Consider the following 19,562-nt stretch of genomic DNA (forward strand, 5'->3'; position numbering starts at 1 on the left):
CCCCCTCCCTCTGTCCTATATATCTTCACTTCTCTCCTTTCTCCCCATCCTGTGTTCTGGGAGAATGGCCTCAAGTTGGGGCTTGGCTGGGAGAAGTGCAGAGTGAAGGAATCAGGATTGAAATGAGTTGGGAGGAGGATAAGCAATCAGGATCTCAGGAAACTTCTAGCTCTTTTTCTAGTTTCAATTCTGTCCTTAATCTATCCCTTCCCTTTCCAGGGCCTTCTCATGGCCCACCACTGCTCCCTGAAGTTCCCAGTCTCCATTCTCTAGCACATGAAATCCCTAAAGAACATTCTCCACATCCTGACCATGGTTCCTAGGGAGATAGTGATCCCCTCCTTCTCACCCCCAGGGCAGGTAGTTTCCATGGGAACTGTCTACCCTACTATAGGAGAAGGCTATGACCTTCCGCAGACCCTCTGACTCCTTTAGTAGCTGATTTCTTGTCCTCAGCTGCCCGCCTCCTGTAAGGTGCTCGTATAGGGGGTGGAAAGGGTGAGGGTGCTGAGGTGTGAGTTGTCTGGGTCAACAAGGGTTGTTGTGGGAGTAGAGGCCCTGCTCACAGGTGCTTCCTCTCCTCTCCCTGGGGTGGGGCCAGCCAACAAGCACAAGCCATGGATTGAGGCAGAGTACCAGGGCATCGTCATGGAGAATGACAACACGGTCCTGCTGAACCCACCACTCTTTGCCTTGGACAAGGATGCCCCGCTGCGCTATGCAGGTAATTGGGATTGGGGGATGGCAAGGCAGGGTAGGACAGAGAAAAGTGGGTGGAAGGGCCAAAATCAAGGGAGGGAAGGAAGGTCCTGGGAGCAATGAGAAAGTAAGGGAAGAGGCCTTGGGAAAATAAAGGTGGGCTCAAGGAGGGAAATGGGCTCCATTGAAGAATGGAGATTGAGTCAAGGATGCCAGAAAAGGACATGGCCAGGCAAGGGTTAAACACATCATGATTTTGTCAGATCTCAGGCCTGGAGGCTCTGGGAGGTTGCTGCTCAGGGAAGCTGGGCTTGGAGTTGTGTGTTTGATCATTAATGTTTTTATGCCTACAGGAGAAGGGACAGGGCTTCGGGAGGAGAGGTGGAGCGGGACCCCAGGTGGGGAGGCTGAGGGTGGGGAAGGAGACACAGCAGCCTCACTCCTCCCCTTCTCCCCTTTGTCAGGTGAGATCTGTGGCTTCCGGCTCCATGGGTCTGGGGTGCCCTTTGAGGCCGTGATCCTTGACAAGGCGACAGGAGAGGGGCTGATCCGAGCCAAGGAGCCTGTGGACTGCGAGGCCCAGAAGGAACACACCTTCACCATCCAGGCTTATGACTGTGGCGAGGGCCCCGATGGGGCCAACACCAAGAAGTCCCACAAGTGAGGAAGTCCTTGTCTCCTGCCCCATGTGTTGCGGGGTCCTCCTCCCTTCTCCCAAGCCCACCATCTTCTGTCTGTGCGGTCATCGAATATCCACCCCCACCCGCTGCTGTTCCTAGGACTTAGGGAACCCTATCCCCTGCTGTTCCTAGGATTTAGGGACCTTCAGGCAAGGTGACAGAAACGTATAGTAGACTTCAGTGGATCTAATCTTGGTTTTGCCTTTTGTGACCTTGGGCAGCCTAGCCTCTCTGGACTTGCTTTTCCTTATCTGTAAAATGGAGATTGTGATGACACCTACTTCATAGGGTTGCTGTGAAGATTCCAGGAGATGGTTTGTGTTGAACGCATGACCACAGTGCCTGATACACGGTGAAAGGCTCAGTACATGGGCGTAATGACGAGGAGGAGAGCAAGAAGGAAGAGAATGAATACACTCAGCATGCATCCAGATTCCTTTCAACTGCCCCCTCCAGTCTATTTGCAGTGTATACCACACACACGATCCCTAACATATACATATAGCTCTAGGTGAGGGTGGGCAGGGGATGGTTGTAGCAAGAAAGAGGCTCGGGTCTGGGACACCTACGCCTGTTGCCAGCTAACTTCTTGTTTGAGAATAAGAGAAAGATCTTCAGTCAGGATGCCTGAGCCACTAAGAGGCACTAGAGATAAAAATGCTCTTTGTGACTCAGTTTTTCATTTGAAGATAGGACCCTTGCCTCTGGGGCCTGGGAGCCTGCATCTTGGCTGGGGGCAGGGCTCAGTATGAAGGGCCTCGACCCAGCTCTGCTTGCCCTGGCGCATGACTACGGAGGGGCCACATGCACGGGAGGTAGCGCTGCCCACACGTGCTCTTTCAGATGTGTCAGATGACTTGTGACCTTTGTACAAATGCCATTTCCCCTCTTATGGCTGGTTTTAATTTGGCTTTTACTCTGCATCTTCCTCGGTTATCCCCCTGGAGCTGACCGTTGTGAAGGAAGGCCCTGCTGGATTTTATGCCTTAGCCCTCCTCTTGGCATCCTTACCCATAGCATTCTGCACAGAAGTCATCAAAATCAGCTCCTGAGTACCCCTGGGGCTTGTTGCTTATCCCCACATCAGTCCCCTTTCTCGGGCCCTCCCCCGGTATTGTCCTTTCCCTGGCATGGCTTTGATGCAGCTTGGTGCTCCGTGGGGTAGGAAGGAACGTGCTGGCTGCCTCAGTCTCGGGGGTAGATGGGCAGGCTCCCTCCTGCTCTGGCTCCCGGTCGGGATTCCTGCTTGCTCCTTTCTGGTATACGGGTGTACCATGTAGAGGCTGTACCTTGGTGTACAGTATTGAGGCTGTATCTCGTTGTGCCCATATTGAGGCTGTTCGTTGGTGTACAGTATTGAAGCTGTAGCTCGGTGTACGGTATCGAATCTGTCCCTCCGTGTGTCATATCAAGGCTGTATCTTGATGTACTGTATCGAGGCTGTACCTCGGTGTGCTCTATCAAGGCAGTATCTCGATGTATAATATCGAGGCTGGCTAATGTGTCCCCATTCCTCCTCCCCTCTGGTATGTGCAGGGCCACTGTGCATGTGCGGGTCAACGATGTGAACGAGTTTGCCCCAGTGTTTGTGGAGCGGCTGTACCGTGCGGCTGTGACAGAGGGAAAGCTGTATGATCGTATCCTGCGGGTGGAAGCCATTGATGGTGACTGCTCCCCCCAGTACAGCCAGATCTGCTACTACGAGATTCTCACACCCAACACCCCTTTCCTCATTGACAACGATGGTGAGTCCGCCCCTGGCTTCCCTGGCCACCCAGTTCCCCTTGTGCACCCATCTCCCTCAGGACAACCCGGGGTTCCACTCTCCACTTTCACCCCTCAGACCCTCGCCTCACCTTTCTTCCCGAATGGAGCCTTCCCTTCCCAGACGCCTTTTCCCAGCATCCTGCTGCCTAACCTGCCTACTGCCCGATGAACTCGCACATCCTCCCCTCTCTGCCCTGGGCTTTCTCCAGTGCTCTAACGCTCTGTCCTCCTGACCCCACCCCAGGGAACATTGAGAACACAGAGAAGCTGCAGTACAGTGGTGAGCGGCTCTATAAGTTTACAGTGACGGCTTATGACTGTGGGAAGAAGCGGGCGGCAGATGATGCTGAGGTGGAGATTCAGGTGAAGCCCACCTGTAAACCCAGCTGGCAAGGTGAGAGCTCAGCGCTGGGCCCCATCTTGTGAATCCTCTTTTTTCTTTGTCTCTTTTTCTGTCCCTTCTGACAATCATGGGGGCTAGGCCAGGACTTGGAGGATATTGGGGCAGATTTGCAGCTATCTCCTCTAGCCAGGCCATCCTGCCAGGAGTCCCAAACTGTCCATGGACATGGCAAGAGAAGCATGGAGAGGGGAGGCTGCTTTACCCTTCTCTCTCCCCATCGCCCTCTCTGTCTCACCCATGCAGGCTGGAACAAAAGGATCGAATATGCACCAGGTGCTGGGAGCTTGGCTTTGTTCCCTGGTATCCGCCTGGAGACCTGTGATGAACCACTCTGGAACATTCAGGCCACCATAGAGCTGCAGACCAGCCATGTGGCCAAGGGCTGCGACCGTGACAACTACTCAGAGCGGGCGCTGCGGAAACTCTGCGGTAGGTGTGCTCCCAACACTGCCTCAGGCCCATCCCTTCTCATCCAACCTCTGTCCAAACTTCTCCAAGACTCTGCTTTATGTCACCTCTGGCCATCCACAGGTGTTTATCCATAGAGGTTGTGACACGTGGTTAGCTTCTGTGGCCCAAAAGGCAGGTACATATGTCTTTGGCAAAAATGCACAGTCGTTGCACCAGACTGTCACGAGATGCATGGTGGAACGACGGTGGGGAGAGATGAAGAGCTGGAGAATGGGTTAACTGGAGAGATACTCTTAGAAGAGAGTTCATCCCTCTCTTGTCTTTGAAAGGCCGCAAGAGGTGGCGAGATACACTGCAGGAAATCTTTTCCCATCAGTCCCTCTTTCCCTGCCTCCTGCCCATTTCACCATCTGCTGCTTCTTGGCTCTGACACTTGTGCCTCCTGGGGCTCCCACAGGTGCTGCCACTGGGGAGGTGGATCTGTTGCCCATGCCCGGCCCCAATGCCAACTGGACAGCAGGACTCTCGGTGCACTACAGCCAGGACAGCAGCCTGATCTACTGGTTCAATGGCACCCAGGCTGTGCAGGTGCCCTTGGGTGGCCCCAGTGGACTGGGTTCTGGGCCCCAGGACAGCCTCAGTGACCACTTCACCCTGTCCTTCTGGATGAAGCATGGCGTAACTCCCAACAAGGGCAAGAAGGAAGAGGAAACCATCGTATGTAACACTGTCCAGAATGGTGAGCCTCCCCTCCAGGCACTAGCCAGAGAGGGAAACTGTCTTCTTTTCCTGCCTCTGTCACTGCCCATTGTGTGACTGTGAACAGGTCACTTCCCCTCTCTTCATTTGTGAGGTGCAAGTGCCAGCTGTGCTATGCCTTGATTCTGTGCTTTATCCTGAACATGACATGTTGGATCCTACTGCGGTCAGAGTGCAATGGGATTCCTTGCTGCTACTCTCATTTTCAGTTGCCCAATCAACTTACCACCATGTGGTAGGCTGCCCCCACCCCCTATCTCCTCTCCCATTAAAGCCCCTCCATTGCAGTGGGAAAGCCTGGGTAATGGTGTGCCCCATTCTTTCATCTTCCCATCTTGGGACTGGTTGGCCCCATCTCTGAGCCCTGTTCTTCCCTCAACTGCAGGGTCTACTCCACTGGAGAGGGCTCAGTCTTGACCTGCTCTTTCATTTCTAGCCACTTCTCCAACCTCATTTCCCTTGACCTTGACAACTCTTTTGAAAAGGGTTGTCACCCATAATGTATGTATTAACCAAAGGACTGGTGAAGAGCTGGTGAGGGAGTGGGCCCGCTGACGCTCCCCGCTCAGCTAGCCAGGGTGCCTCAGAAGCCCAAGTTATCACTTGGACTGGAGTGTGTGTGTGTGTGTGTGTGTGTGTGTGTGTGAGAGAGAGAGAGAGAGACAGAGAGAGAGAGAGAGACAGAGAGAGAGAGAGAGAGAGAGAGAGAGAGAGAGAGAGAGAAACGCTAGAGAATGAGGGAATGAGAGAGGATTAAGAGAATCCAGCATCCTCTCCTTCCTGCTGCTTTGAACTTGTTCTGGCCTCAGCCTCTGTTGCTTTGAACTTGTTCTGGCCTCAGCCTCTGTACTTGACCCCGTCCCCTTCCTGTGCCCTCAGAGGATGGCTTCTCTCACTACTCGCTGACTGTCCACGGCTGTAGGATTGCCTTCCTCTACTGGCCGCTGCTGGAGAGTGCCCGCCCAGTCAAGTTCCTCTGGAAGCTGGAGCAGGTGAGGCCAGAGCCAGGCTCCTGCGAGGGCTGAGTAGATGTGACTCACTTTTAGGAAAGGACCTTCTCTGGGCAGGGTCAGCATTTTCTGGGTTCCCCCTTGCGCTCTCTTTGCTTCTCCACTTTCAGCCCCCGACCATTCTACTCCCAGGTCCTCTTGTTCCCTTTTCCCAAGGCTTGTTCCCTGCAGAAAGCACTTCTGGATTAAAAAAAAAAAAAGAAACAAATGACTACTAACAGCAAACTCGACCAATCATCTATTTCCTCCCTGTTTTATTCCATCTCTCTCTTAAATAGGACTTTAACAGTATATGTCCCTGACTCTCAGGCAGTTAGCCTGTTGTAATCAAGATAAGTCATTCTCAGGTACACAGATTGGGTTTGAGTCTTGCCAAGGGAATTTGCTGGCTATGAAATCTTCGTTAATATGTGTAAACTTCAGGGTTAAAAAAAAACCTGTTAAATAGGGATAAAAAGAATTCTGTATCCCAGAGTCGTTAGGATTAAATGACGTAATAGACCCTTGTAGACTGAAAAGCACTCCCTCTGTATATGTTAATTCTCACTATTATCAGCCCTGATTATGCAGGGATAAATAAAAATGGATAAAATATTTAAAATCCTCTCTTGAGCTGAGAGTTGCAGCCTCTTCATTATTTATTCTCCCGGCTGACCGCAAGGACCAGTGAGGACTAATTTGAGTTTTCACTCCTTCTGTTTCTCTTGTAAGTCCTAGTGGAGTGGCTGAGTAAGCAAATGGCAAAAAACAAAACAAACAACAACAACAACAACAACAACAAAAAACAGAACAGAGAAAGAGAAGTGCCCAGATAATTTATAAACTAGATAATTGAGGGCTATCTATGAAAGCTTTGCTGTCTGTGGCACTCTTTTAAAGAGACAGTCTGCCATTTGCTGCTTCTTGATTTCCACCCCGCCGCCGCACGTTGCAAATATTGATAACGTGACCCTTGCTATCTTTCTTTAATTCAACCTCATTTAATCAACCAGTATCTATTAAATACAACTAAGTCTCTGTCACTCAGCTAGGTTCTGGGGGTACAATGAATGAAACAAAATCTTTGCCATCATTGAACTTACATTTTAGTTGGGGAGATAAATTTTTAAAAAGTAAATAGACATGTAAAAACGATAAATTGTGATAAATGCTCTGAAAGTAGCAAGCAAGGGACTGGAGCAGAGCATGGGGGGAGGCAAGGAGAGGAGAAGTCACCTTGGATTGGATGCTCCTGGGGGACCTGACTGAGGCGGAATTTAAGCCTAGTGCTAAAGGATGAGAAATAGCTGCCTGTGGGAAGAGAGTGGGAAGGTTCTAGGAAGAGGAAAGAGCAGATGCAAAGGCCCTGAGGCAAGAAAGAGCTCAGCATGTCCTAAGCATGGAAAGAGGGCCAGTGAGGTTGGAGTACAGTGAACAAGGCTGGAGATAAGTTGCAGAGATGGGCAGTGGTCAGGTTGTACAGTGGACTTTTTCAGCAGGGTTAGTCTCGATTTTTGTCATATGAGAGATGGGAAGTGTTTTTTGAAGGATTTAAAGCATAGGCATGACCTGATCAGATTTATGTGTGTGTGTGTGTATATATATATATATATATTTTTTTTGTTGTTTTGTTTGTTTTGTTTTTGTTTTTGTTTTTTTTTTGTTTTTTTTTGTTTGAGATGGATTCTCACTCTGTCACTAGGCTGGAGTGCAGTGGTGTGATCTTGGCTCACTGCAAACCTCTGCTCCCGGGTTCAAGCAATTCTCCTGCCTCAAGCCTCCCTAGTAGCTGGGATTACAGGCACCTGCCACCATGCCCAACTAATTTTTGTATTTTTAGTAAGAGGACGGAGGTTTCACCATGTTGGCCAGCCAGGATGGTCTTGAATCTATTGACCTTGTGATCCGCCTGCCTCGGCCTCCTAAAGTGGTGGGATTGCAGGCGTGAGCCACCGCACCTGGCCAGATTTACATTTTAACAAGATCCCCTTGGCAACTGTGGGATGGATGTATTGAAGAGATCAAATGGTGACAGTAAACAGGACTGTTGCAACAGTCTTCATGAAAGGGGTTGGGGACATGACTGATGTGTGGCAATGGAGACGGAGAGTCCTGCACAGAAACCTGCAGCTTGTAACTCTGTTTGGACTTGGGATCAACAGCACCTGCTGATGGACTGGATGTGGAGGCTGAGGGAAAGGGAAGATCAAAGTTGTTTCCTGTGTCAGCCGCTTGAGCAGCTGGATGGATGATGGAGCATTTATTCTACCTGGGGAGAAACTGAGGGAGTTGGGAAAGGGCATGGACTTGCATCTTACATGTGTTAAATGTGAGATACTTGTGGGCATCCAAGCAGAGAACCTGGCATTCAGAGGAGAATTCTGGGCTGGAGATGCAGATTTTGGAGTTACCAGTGTATAACTATGGTACCCAAACCCATGGCAACAGATGAGGTGACTTCTAGGAAGAGAGTGTAGAGAGGAAAGAGAAGAGGGCCTAGGTCTGAGCCTTGAGGAACCCCAACATTTGGAACTGGATGAGGCAGAGTACTCTCTGTCTCTTTTTCCTCTGACCATCCCCCATTCCATCTTGGCTGGCCCTAGGAGAGACTGCAAAGGGAAGCAATATTTATTTTAGTGCTTAATGGTGGGTTAGAAGCTACCCTAGAGATAACCTGTAATCCCAGCTACTTGGGAGGCTGAGAGGATCACTGGAGGCTAGGAGTTTGAGACCAGCCTAGGCAACATAGTGAGAGCTCATCTCTAAAAAATAAAAAAATTAGCTGGACGTGGTGGCACATACCTGTAGTCCCAGCTACCCCAGAGGCTGATGTGGGAGGATTGCTTGAGCCCAGAAGCTTGAGGCTTCAGTGAGCTATGATTGCACCACTGCACTCCAGCCTGGGGGACAGAAGGAAACCCCATCTCTAGAATTTCCAGTGCCTTACATACATACGTAATACATAGGTTTTTGGGGGAAATTTATGCATGACAGTGTGTTACTCCTCTTAGGAATATTTATAGCTTTAAAGATTTCCCTGAAGAGTGGAATCTTTGCTACTAGGCTGATTGCCTGATAGATTTTGGACAAGGAGGTTATTCCTTGAGCTGGATAGGCAGCAAAGCACTAGTAAGCCCTGTTGGTAGAACTGGGAATAAAGGGACTGTCCCCTGTCTCCCAGGAGATGGGGCAGTGCCTGGGGTTAGCTCTCTGAAGAGGAATTACCTGAGAGGCTCTTGCCCCTACCCTACTCGCCCAGGTCTGTGATGATGAGTGGCACCACTACGCCCTGAACCTCGAGTTCCCCACGGTCACACTCTACACCGATGGCATCTCCTTCGACCCTGCCCTCATCCATGACAATGGCCTCATCCACCCGCCCCGAAGGGAGCCTGCTCTCATGATTGGGGCCTGCTGGACTGGTAAGTCCCTCTGAGCTTCTCAGTGAAGACTCCAGTGGTTTAGGATTTGGGAAGGGAGGTAGGCTGGTGAGGAGCAAGGGCAGTCTGACGCGGCGGCTGAGGCCACCTCATACATCTCTCTGCAGCTGGGCAGGGTAACTGAAGATCTCCATGGAAGGGACCACAGCCTCCCTCCCATATCTCCCACTAATCCAATCACCTCTGACTCGGAGGAATTAATTTCTCAGGCATCCTCAGACTCTCTCTCTGTAACTCCAGCCTGTTTCCACTTTGTTCCATCAAAGTGATATGACTTCCATAGCCTGTTCCCCTGCTCAAGGAGAGTAACCCCTTAGAGCGTCCTCAGTCTTTCAACTTTTAAGCCATTAAAAAACTTTTCCCCTCTTGGGACTGTGTGTGTGCACATGTGCCTGCCTGTCTTACCAGAGCCCATGTGTTTCCTCAGCAGTATATCGTATTTGGGGGTTTGTCTCTAACAGAGGCTGGAGAGTTTGGGACATGACAAAAGAAGGGTTGGGGTTGAACTGAGAGGTTGCAGGTTATACACGGGAGGGTCAGAGTCCCATGTGAACGTGAGAGCACTCATGGGGATGAGAGGAAGAAGTCTCATTCCTCTCTGTCAATCTGTCCACATCCCTGAAGTCATTACCACTGTTTTTTTTTTATCCCTAGAGGAGAAGAACAAAGAGAAGGAAAAGGGAGACAACAGTACAGATATCACCCAAGGTACTCTGTGTGTAAGAACTGGAGACCAGAGAGTTCTCATCCTCACTTTCTGTTCTGAGACCCCTTTTCCACCCCAAATTCTATCCAGCCTGTGACAGCCTCCTAGGCCACCAGGGGGCAGAGCCTCCAAGAAATACAGCAGGGCAGGGGCTCCTGGAGTGGTAAGGCCAGAGGCAGCTGGGCTGGGTTCTGGGTGTCCTGTCCTGCCCACAGAATGAAGAATGGGGTTCTCTTGGTGGCTTTCCATATGGCAGAAGGGAGGTGGCAGGAGTCAGGAGTCAGACACGCAGGAGGGGAAGGTCTGGGCATCTGTGAAGCTCGCTCACATCCATCCTGGTCTCCCTGCATGTCTGGAAAGACGTCCTCTCCTGCCACCTCCCTTCCTCCTTGTTTTGACTCTTCCCTCCTGTTGGTCCTGTTTCCTTTTCTTCCTCCCTCTCATCTTTGTTGCTTCTACTTTTCACCCTTTTTCTTCTCCTCTGGCTTTATTCTGTCTTCTTTTGTCTCATTTTCTCCCTTCTCCAGCCTCCCCGCTTATCTTCACTTCTCCTTCACCTCTCATCTCTCTTTTTTCCTTTTTCTTTGTTTCCACATTTCTCCTTTTTGTTTTCTTTCTCAACTCTTCTGCTCTTTCTCTTCTTTCCCTTTCTCTCAGCCTTCATCCTTTTCCATCCTCCTCTCTTCTCACCTTCCGTCCTGCTCCTGTGTTCCCACCCTAGGAGACCCTTTGCCGATTCACCACTATTTCCATGGCTACCTGGCTGGTTTCAGCGTGCGCTCAGGTCGCCTGGAGAGCCGTGAGGTCATCGAGTGCCTCTATGCATGTCGGGAGGGGCTGGACTATAGGGATTTCGAGAGCCTGGGCAAAGGCATGAAGGTATTGCCCCATCCTCTAGCCCTGTTCTTCCCCGCATGCCCTCTGCCCCTCCCCCATGCCCTACCCTTCTACCTCTGCTCCTTTTCTCTCCCACCTCCTGGCCCTGCTCTCAGCTGTATCTGTATCTGGGGCCCAGGTCCATGTGAACCCCTCACAGTCCCTGCTCACCCTGGAGGGGGATGATGTGGAGACCTTCAACCATGCCCTGCAGCACGTGGCTTACATGAACACTCTGCGCTTTGCCACGCCCGGCGTCAGGCCCCTGCGCCTCACCACTGCTGTCAAGTGAGTGTTGGGTGGGGCAGGGCAAATCATTGAGCAGAGCCAGACTGTGTCACAGGTCCTTGGCCTAAGGCATCACCTAGAGCTAGGCATACCTCTTTTGTTTTATGGATGAGGAGACTGGGCCCTCAAATGGAGAGGGTCACAGAGCAATATTGGTAGAAAAGTCTGGACTACACTCAGATTTCTCAACAATCAATACATTACTCTTTCTACCAAGTCACACTTCTAGGGTTTTTGGCCTTTGATCTCCTCTATGCCTCTGTGCTGATACGTAAAGTGGGACACAGGATTGGGAGTGGGGAGACCTGACATTAATTCTGACTACGAATTGCTTGGATAACCTTGGGCAAATGGTGAGTCCTGGCTGCTTCACTTGTTTTAATCTTGCTTCACCAAGCTCTTGCGAGGTCACATACGATGACCTAAGTCTAGGGGTTGGCAGTCCTAGGCCAAATCTGGCCTGCTGCCTGTTTCTGTAAATAGTTGTGTTGGAACACACCAGTGCCCATTCGTTTGCATATGTCTATGGCTACTTTCACACTGGGATGGCAGAACTGTGGGTAGTTGGGACAGAGATCATATGGCCCTGCAAACAGAACTATCTAATCCTTCATAGAAAAAGTTTGCTGGCCGGCCATGGTGGCTCACACCTGTAATCCCAGCACTTTGGGAGGCTGAGGCAGACGGATCACGAGGAGTTCAAGACCAGCCTGGCCAACATGGTGAAACCCCGTCTCTACTAAAAATACAAAAATTAGCTGGGCGTGGTGGCGCATGCCTGTAATCCCAGCTACTTGGGAGGCTGAGACAGGAGAATTGCTTGAACCGGGGCCTGGGAGGTGGAGGTTGCAGTGAGCCGAGATTGTAACACTGCACTCCAGCCTGGGCTACAAAGCGAGACTCTGTCTCAAAAAAAAGAAAAAAAGGAAAGTTTGCTGACCTCTGAATTCTAAGTGAATGACTTTTGGTGTCTTTAAAAGAAAAATTGTAGATTATTTTAAGGTTTGAGTATATATTACATGTTTAAAAATACAGATCAATTGAGAGGCAATGAAAGTATGATAGTTAAGAGCATAGGGTCTGTTGCTAGCTTTTTGGCACTGGGCAAATGCTATAAAGTAGTGATAGCAATAGAGTAACTCATGGAATTGTTATCATAACTATATGATATAATCTGGATCAAATGCCTAGCAGAGAGCTGATGCTGCTTAAATGCTGGTTATTATTACATGAAGGCATTTTCACCCCTTATTATGGTTGATGGGCAGTTTTTAGGAGATACTGCCATCTAGTGGGTGAATGACATGCTTTAGGAGTCAGGATTTCTGCGTTCCAATCTTGTTACCCCATCCCCCATTCTGCCTCAGTTTCTCTGTGAGCTATATGAAGATAAACATCTCAAATTTGCCCCTATCCTGGGAGGGGTGGGTTTAGAGTGGGGAGTGCTCTGAGCCCTGGAGGGCGACTGGGTGTGATCATCAGGCCTCAGAGTTAGAGCTGTGGAAGGGCCCAGACCATGGCTTTTGGGAGTTTGCTGGTTCAGGGTATGGAGCTGAAGGTCACAGGCAGATGAGTTAATGTGGGTGCAGCTGATTGCTGAGTATGCACCCCACCATGTCCCAGTCAGAGCTCCAGTTGTTAAAGGGCTGTCATTCAGTTATGAAAGGCGTAATCCGTCAGAAGCCAAGGCATTGCGTTGTTCCCTCCAGTGCTCAGGAGCCATGTCAGAAGTGAGGGCTCTGGTTTTTGGCCTAGGGTGGAGCTCTGCAAGGGGAGTTCCTGCAGGGGGAGGAGTTGACATTTTCTTTGCTGAGTGGCTCATCTGAATTCCTCCTATCTTTTTCATGCCCAGGATAGAGGTTTATCCAAGGGCTTGGAAGCTGCCTATGAGGAAAGGGGCCTTGATGTTTTCTCTATGAGGTTAAGAAACAGAGTTTACATTTCTCCATATCTAAGGTTACTACATGGTTGGTGCTATCCTTATACTTCCCTGAGGTGATGGGAGAAAATATAGAGGGATGTGTGTGTGTGTGTGTGTGTGTGTGTGCATGCAACAGATACAGACAGGTACCTAGCAACACTTCCCTTTCCCTGATGCTTCTCCTTGCCCCTGTCCATGTGGCTTTCGTAGCTTCCAGTTTTCAGTTCTTGGACGTCTGTCTATTTAAAGCCAGATTTATGCAGCTATTTGGTCAATGCCTAAATGCAGGTTTTCCTGAAATTTTTTTTTTTTTTTTTTTTTTTTTTTTAGTATTTTCTTGGAAAGCCCATCTACTTGTGGCATTGACCCCCGGACAGATAGATACCACATCTTTTTCTCTAGTATTGTCCTCTTTCCACAGCTTTTGACTTTCCACCTGCTTCCTGTAGCCTCTATGTAGAAGTTCCACCAGCACCTCAACCGAATGAGCTAATGCTGAAATAATCAACTGCAGTCCCAAACCAGCCCTCCCCCTGAACTCTCTCTCTAATGGTGTCTCTGTCCTTGCAGTCACCCAGAGCTTGAAAGCTCTGAGTCTCTTTGATTCTTGCCTGTCTTTATCTTCCACTGCCCATCAGTTGCCAGGTCACCTGGACCCTGCCTCTGTGCTGGGTGTCTGAAATCTGTCTCCTCTTTCTTTTGCTGCTGTTACTATTCTAGCCCAGGTCTTATTACCTCTCGTCTGGCCCATTGCCTCCTAACTAGCTGACCTATCTCTAGTCTTCTAATTTCATTTATCCTCCACTCTGAGGCTAGATGAGTGATCTTTTGAGTTTTCATCATCACACTTCCCTGATGAAAAAGATATCAGTGGCTTCCTCTTGCCCACTGCATAAAAATGTCAAATGTGCTGGGTGCAGTGGCTTACACCTGTAATCCCAGCACTTTGGGAGGCCAAGGTGAGAGGATCACCTGAGGCCAGAAGTTTGAGACCAGCCTGGACAACCAACAAACTGCATGCCTGTAGTTGCAGCTACTCAGAAGGCTGAGGTGGGAGAATCACTTGAGCCCAGGAGTTCAAGGCTGTAGTGAGTCATGATTGCACCACTACACTCCAGCCTGGGTGACAGAGCGAAACCTTGTCTCTAAAAAGTTAGAGAAAAAAAGTCAGATCTTATCATGGCATTTAAAGCCACCAGCCATCTGGCTCCTGGTCGTTTCTGCCTCATATTCTTTTACTCCCCTTAGTTAAGCTTCTCGCCATCCACTCTGGGTCAGTGCTACCCTCCTTCAAAGGCTAGCTCAGTTGCTACTTTCTCTGATCATTCCTACCTTCCTTTTCCAAGCACCCTCCTCTTCTCCTAGCCAGAACTAACCTCTCCCTCCTCTGAACTCTTCTGGTTGTTTGTTGCACTCATATGGCGATGACCATATTTGCCTTTGTTTTAACTTTTGTGTGCCATGTCTAATCTCTCTACCAGACCAGCAGTGCCTTTGGGTCAGGCCCCCTGTTCCCCTTGGGATTCCCAGAGCGGCAGCACAGCACAGCATTGCTCATTGCAGGGAGGGTGTCTGTTGGAGTCTGTGCCTTCAGGGTCATCTGGGATTGTTTCCCAAGGGGCTTTGCCCTAGGCCTATCTGGATGACAGTGCAGATTGTAATAGGCCCTGCTCCATGTGGCACAGGAACTCAGCACATCGTGGGCATTGGCAGCTTCAGGGGCTCTGAGCTCATCACGCCTGCTGAGATTATGCCTTCTCCCTTTTTGCTCCAGCATTCAAGCTGGGCATGCTCAGTAACACTAATAATTACAGTCCTCTCTGCAAAATTGTTTCCACTAGCACCAGCATGTGGATCACAGTCCCTGCTCCTGCATCGCTAACTCCACTGTGAAGTCTGCTTGTTCAAGTGGGGAAACGTCTTTACACATAAATTTCCCTGGTGCAAACCCAGGCCCCAAATGGTGCCTGTGGTTTAGTGGAAAGATCAGTGGACTTGGGCCGTGTGTGGTGGCGCATGCCTGTGGTCCCAGCTACTCAGGAGGCTGAGGCACGAAATCGCTTGAACCCAGGAGGCGGAGGTTGCAGTGAGCTGAGATGGCGCTACTACATTGCAGCCTGGGCAACAGAGCGAGACTCTGCAAAACAAAACAAAACAAAAATCAGTGGACCTGGAAGGAGAAGAATGGTTTAAGCCTTGACTCTTTTGTTTTCTTTGTCTTTCTTTTTTTTGTTTTGTTTTGTTTTGAGATAGGGTCTCACTCTGTTGCCCAGGCTGGAGTGCGGTGGCATGATCTTATTGGCTCACTGCAACCTCTGCCTCCTGGGCTCAAGTGTTCCTTCCACCTCAGCCTCCTGAGTAGCTGGGACTACAGGTGTCTGACACCACACCTGGATAATTTTTGTATTTTTTGTAGAGACGGGGTTTCACTATGTTGCCCAGGCTGATCTTGAACTCCTAAACTCAAGGGATCCTCCCGCCTCAGCCTCCCAAAGTGCCAATATTACAGGCATGAGCCACCATGCCCAGCCTGAGCTTTCGGCATTTTACAGCATAGAAATGAGGTTATATTGAAATAATATGGGCCAGGTGCGGTGGCTCACGACTGTAATCCCAGCACTTTGGGAGGCCCAGATGGGCAGATCACCTGAGGTCAGGAGTTCAAGACCAGCCTGACCAATATGATGAAATCCCGTCTCTACTAAAACTACAAAAATTAGCCAGGCGTTGTGGCGTGTGCCCTATAATCCCAGCTACTCCGGAGGCTGAGGCAGGAGAATCACTTGAACCCAGGAGGCAAAGGTTGCAGTGAGCCAAGATTACACCATTGCACTCCAGCCTGGGCAACAAGAGTGAAACTCCACCAAAAAACAAAACAAAACAAAAAACCAAAAAAACCCCCCAAAAAACAAAAAACAGACAAATGAATAAAAGAAATAGTATGGGGAAAAGGCTTCATAACTGGCAAGGGCTATTGATTTTGAGGTGTTGGTATTTCTGGTAAAAGGTGGGGCTAAATGTGATCCTGAGAGCATCACTCCTGAGCAGCTGTGCTGTTGGTTGGTCTGGCTCAACGGCGTCCTCTAGGGATAGCTTGTCCTGGTGCCTGGATCCTAAAGCTTCATGAGACAGTGGATCTAGGTCCAAGGTAGCCAGATGATCTCACCTACCAAAGTGTGTGTCCCCGCTATTGAAGGGAATGAAAGGCACACCACAGAGGAGGACACCCTTTGGTAGATGTCCACCCTCTACTTTTAGTGTTGAATAATTTTGGGCGCATATGTGCTAGAGAGTATACTGTTCCCTTGTATTTTTAAACTCCTGGATAAAGAACTGTGTGTGTATATATACATGTTTGTCAGTTCAGTTTGCTTTATTTTTCATTAAAATACCATTTATAGGTACTCCATAATCCTAGAGTAGGGCATTGATGGTGTGATCACACCCACAGGTTGGGGTTACCTGACTTTCTGTCCTCAATATTTTCCTTGGTGACATCCTACCAGGAAAGGATATGTCCCCCTTCAACTGCTGTGGGGGTTGGGGTGCAGAGGCATGACCCCCTTTCTTCCCCTGCCCCTCCCTGATATGAGATGCTCTATGATAGAGGTAGCTGGGGCAGCGAGTGAAACAGAATGTAGGTTTTCAGGGAGGAAGTATTGGGGTCACATGTTGCTTCTCCTCCTTTCTCACACAGATGCTTCAGTGAAGAGTCCTGTGTGTCCATCCCTGAAGTGGAGGGCTATGTGGTGGTCCTTCAGCCTGATGCCCCCCAGATCCTGCTGAGTGGCACTGCCCATTTTGCCCGCCCAGCTGTGGACTTTGAGGGAATGGAGGGCGTCCCTTTGTTCCCTGATCTTCAAATCACCTGCTCCATTTCTCACCAGGTGGAGGCCAAAAAGGATGAGAGTTGGCAGGGCACAGGTAAGGATGACTCCAGGGAGTAACACCATCCAGAGAACCAGCCAGTGTCTGAAGCCAGAGTGCGGGAGAACTCCTGGGGCTGGAAGCAGAAAGTGACTCCATCCTGTGTTTGTTTGATTAAACAACTTATCTTTAAGAAGGAGAGCAAGCGGAAAACCTATGGGTGGAAATGAATTGCTGCGTAATGATCTTCTTGAAAATGATGCTGCCTTCCCTTTCCCTGACCCTGGAAAGGGGGGGACAGTGGTGGTGAGGGGATGGCTGGGGCTCAGAACCTCTGTGGGCCCTTTGGCTCTGACCCAGACCCTGCTCTCCCCAACCCAGTGACAGACACACGCATGTCGGATGAGATTGTGCACAACCTGGATGGCTGTGAAATTTCTCTGGTGGGGGATGACCTGGACCCCGAGCGGGAAAGCCTGCTCCTGGACACAACCTCCGTGCAGCAGCGAGGGCTGGAGCTCACCAACACATCCGCCTACCTCACCATTGCTGGTCAGTGGGGCCTGAGGGCCTGTCCTCTGTGTGTGTGTGCCCCTCCTAAAACGTAAGGGCCTGGGAAGCCCAGAGGGTCCTCCCTCCAGGTCCAGGGATGTGGACAAGTGCTGTTTTGCATTTTCCTAGCCTGGAAGTTCCTCTGGCTTTGATTGTCCCTAGGGGAGGTGTGCTGGGTTTAGGCTCCGAATGCTTCTCTCTTCCTGCTCCTCTGCATAGCCTGGGTCACCTCCACTTCTGGTCCCACTCCTGTTTCCATTCAGGCTTCTCTCCTTCCTCTCCTCTTTCGGCTCATCTCTGCCCAGCTTTCTAATCCTCCAGCTGTTTGTTACTGGTCATCTCTGTTGTACAGCTCTCTCATCTCACGTGCACACCAGAGCTTTACAAGAAGTGCTCATCTCTTAGTGAATAGTGGGGGTGATGATTTGGTAGTTTCCAAAGGAAGCCAGGAGGGAGAATGGAGAAGGTGGAGATAACCAGTTCCCTTCTATTTCCACTCCTTTCCAGGGCTCACTTCTGTGTTTTCCTCTTTCTCAGATTCCCTCCTGCTTGCCATCTCCCTTTCTGTCTTTCAGGATGTCTTTATCTCCTTCTTTCCATTCCTCCTCAGAACCTACAGAGCAGGAAATGGAGCCTTGATCTCTCCATCCTAGTTAGGCAGAGCGGGCAGGGATGGAGGGGAGCATCTCTCCCTTTGACCTCAGGTCGCACTTCTGCAGAGATGGGGCTGACCCACTCTACAGCTTGTGTGGTGTCAGCTGGTGGGAGTCCAGGAGAGAGGGTCCTGCCTCCACTGGACCTGCCCTGAGGTGCTTCCTTATCTCCAGGGGTGGAGAGCATCACTGTGTATGAAGAGATCCTGAGGCAGGCTCGTTATCGGCTGCGACACGGAGCTGCCCTCTACGCCAGGAAATTCCGGCTTTCCTGCTCGGAAATGAATGGCCGTTACTCCAGCAATGAATTCATCGTGGAGGTACCCAGAGAGTCTCCTTCCTTCCGCAGTTACCCACCCCCAGAAAGGAGCTGAGGTGGCATGGACTCAAAATGTTAGCTGGTGGGCATGGACATGGCAGCGTGCAGGGCTGCTGGACCCTGTGGTGGGTGGAGAAGAAGGAGATGGGGGCAGTAGTTAGATGGGGCTGGGCTCTAGAGAAGTGGGGAGGACCTGGGAGAAGCGTGTGTGCCCATGGAGGCCTCCCTCTGCCCAGGTCAATGTCCTGCACAGCATGAACCGGGTTGCCCACCCCAGCCACGTGCTCAGCTCCCAGCAGTTCCTGCACCGTGGGCACCAGCCCCCGCCTGAGATGGCTGGACACAGCCTGGCCAGCTCCCACCGAAACTCCAGTACGTAAGCCTGGTGGGGCTGGGCAGGGAGGGGAAGGTGGCAGGTGAGTGGGCTGGGACAGGTATCCTCCCCTCCACCTCTGGGAGAGGACAAGGGGGGTGGAGCAATGGGTTCAGTTCCCCTTTGATACATGCCTTAGTTGACAGCTACGGACCAATCCCTCTCTCCCTTTGGATCACTCACTTTCCCTTGTGAAGAACATGAGCCTTGTGTCATTGTAGGGGTGCTTATTCCTGGAATCATAAAGTCAGTGTGGGTTTAGAAGTGTTTGTTTTTCCTGATGATGCCTCCTTCCCCAGCCCCAAGCAATATCAAATTAGCCCTGGACCTAGGATCCTCTGTGGTGAAGCTGTCAAGCATTTACTAAGCACCTACTGTGTACTAGCACTGTCCTAAGATGATCTAAATGATTTATAGGATAGATACAGTCCCTATCCCCAAGGAGAGAATTGGTACTATTACATGTAAAATTATGTGCTATGTGTGCAGTCACAAGAATATGTCTAAAAAACATATGCAAATATGCAAAGCATTACATTCAGATGGAGTGCTGCCCTTCAAAGCAACCTGGCCATGGACCCAAAGGTTCCCGGTCATGGTCCTTTACCAATGGTGCAATTTTATTTTCAACTTTTGAGTTGCATAATTGTAGGAAAACCAGAAAATAAATATCAAATATTTCTTTTAAAGAAGAAAAATCAGGCCAGGCACAGTGGCTCACGCCTGCAATCCCAATACATTGGGAGGCTGAGGCGGGAGGATCACTTGAGCCCAGGAGTTTGAGACCAGCCTGGGCAACATAGTGAGACTCTGTCTTTACAAAAAATAAAAAAAATTAACTGGGCATGGTAGCACTTGC

The 19,562-nt window shown here is 50.1% G+C and overlaps 1 protein-coding gene across 2 annotated transcripts in view; it reads left to right on the forward strand.

Annotated features, from left to right (window-relative positions):
- Window positions 1-19,562, forward strand: part of CLSTN3 (calsyntenin 3) — a 30,362-nt gene that overhangs the window by 3,234 nt on the left and 7,566 nt on the right. For both annotated transcript variants that reach the window (XM_017891768.1, XM_017891769.1), the window contains 15 exons: window positions 602-724; window positions 1,164-1,359; window positions 2,916-3,124; window positions 3,391-3,540; window positions 3,793-3,978; window positions 4,418-4,699; window positions 5,599-5,711; window positions 8,968-9,130; window positions 9,803-9,856; window positions 10,576-10,733; window positions 10,870-11,018; window positions 16,637-16,863; window positions 17,188-17,358; window positions 18,186-18,331; window positions 18,567-18,702. In XM_017891768.1, the coding sequence (XP_017747257.1) occupies window positions 602-724; window positions 1,164-1,359; window positions 2,916-3,124; window positions 3,391-3,540; window positions 3,793-3,978; window positions 4,418-4,699; window positions 5,599-5,711; window positions 8,968-9,130; window positions 9,803-9,856; window positions 10,576-10,733; window positions 10,870-11,018; window positions 16,637-16,863; window positions 17,188-17,358; window positions 18,186-18,331; window positions 18,567-18,702 (2,463 nt within the window). The remainder of the gene's footprint in view (window positions 1-601; window positions 725-1,163; window positions 1,360-2,915; window positions 3,125-3,390; window positions 3,541-3,792; window positions 3,979-4,417; window positions 4,700-5,598; window positions 5,712-8,967; window positions 9,131-9,802; window positions 9,857-10,575; window positions 10,734-10,869; window positions 11,019-16,636; window positions 16,864-17,187; window positions 17,359-18,185; window positions 18,332-18,566; window positions 18,703-19,562) is intronic.

This window comes from Rhinopithecus bieti, unplaced genomic scaffold (genome assembly GCF_001698545.2).
Source record: "Rhinopithecus bieti isolate Rb0 unplaced genomic scaffold, ASM169854v2 scaffold_21022, whole genome shotgun sequence".
Classification (NCBI taxonomy): domain Eukaryota; kingdom Metazoa; phylum Chordata; class Mammalia; order Primates; family Cercopithecidae; genus Rhinopithecus; species Rhinopithecus bieti.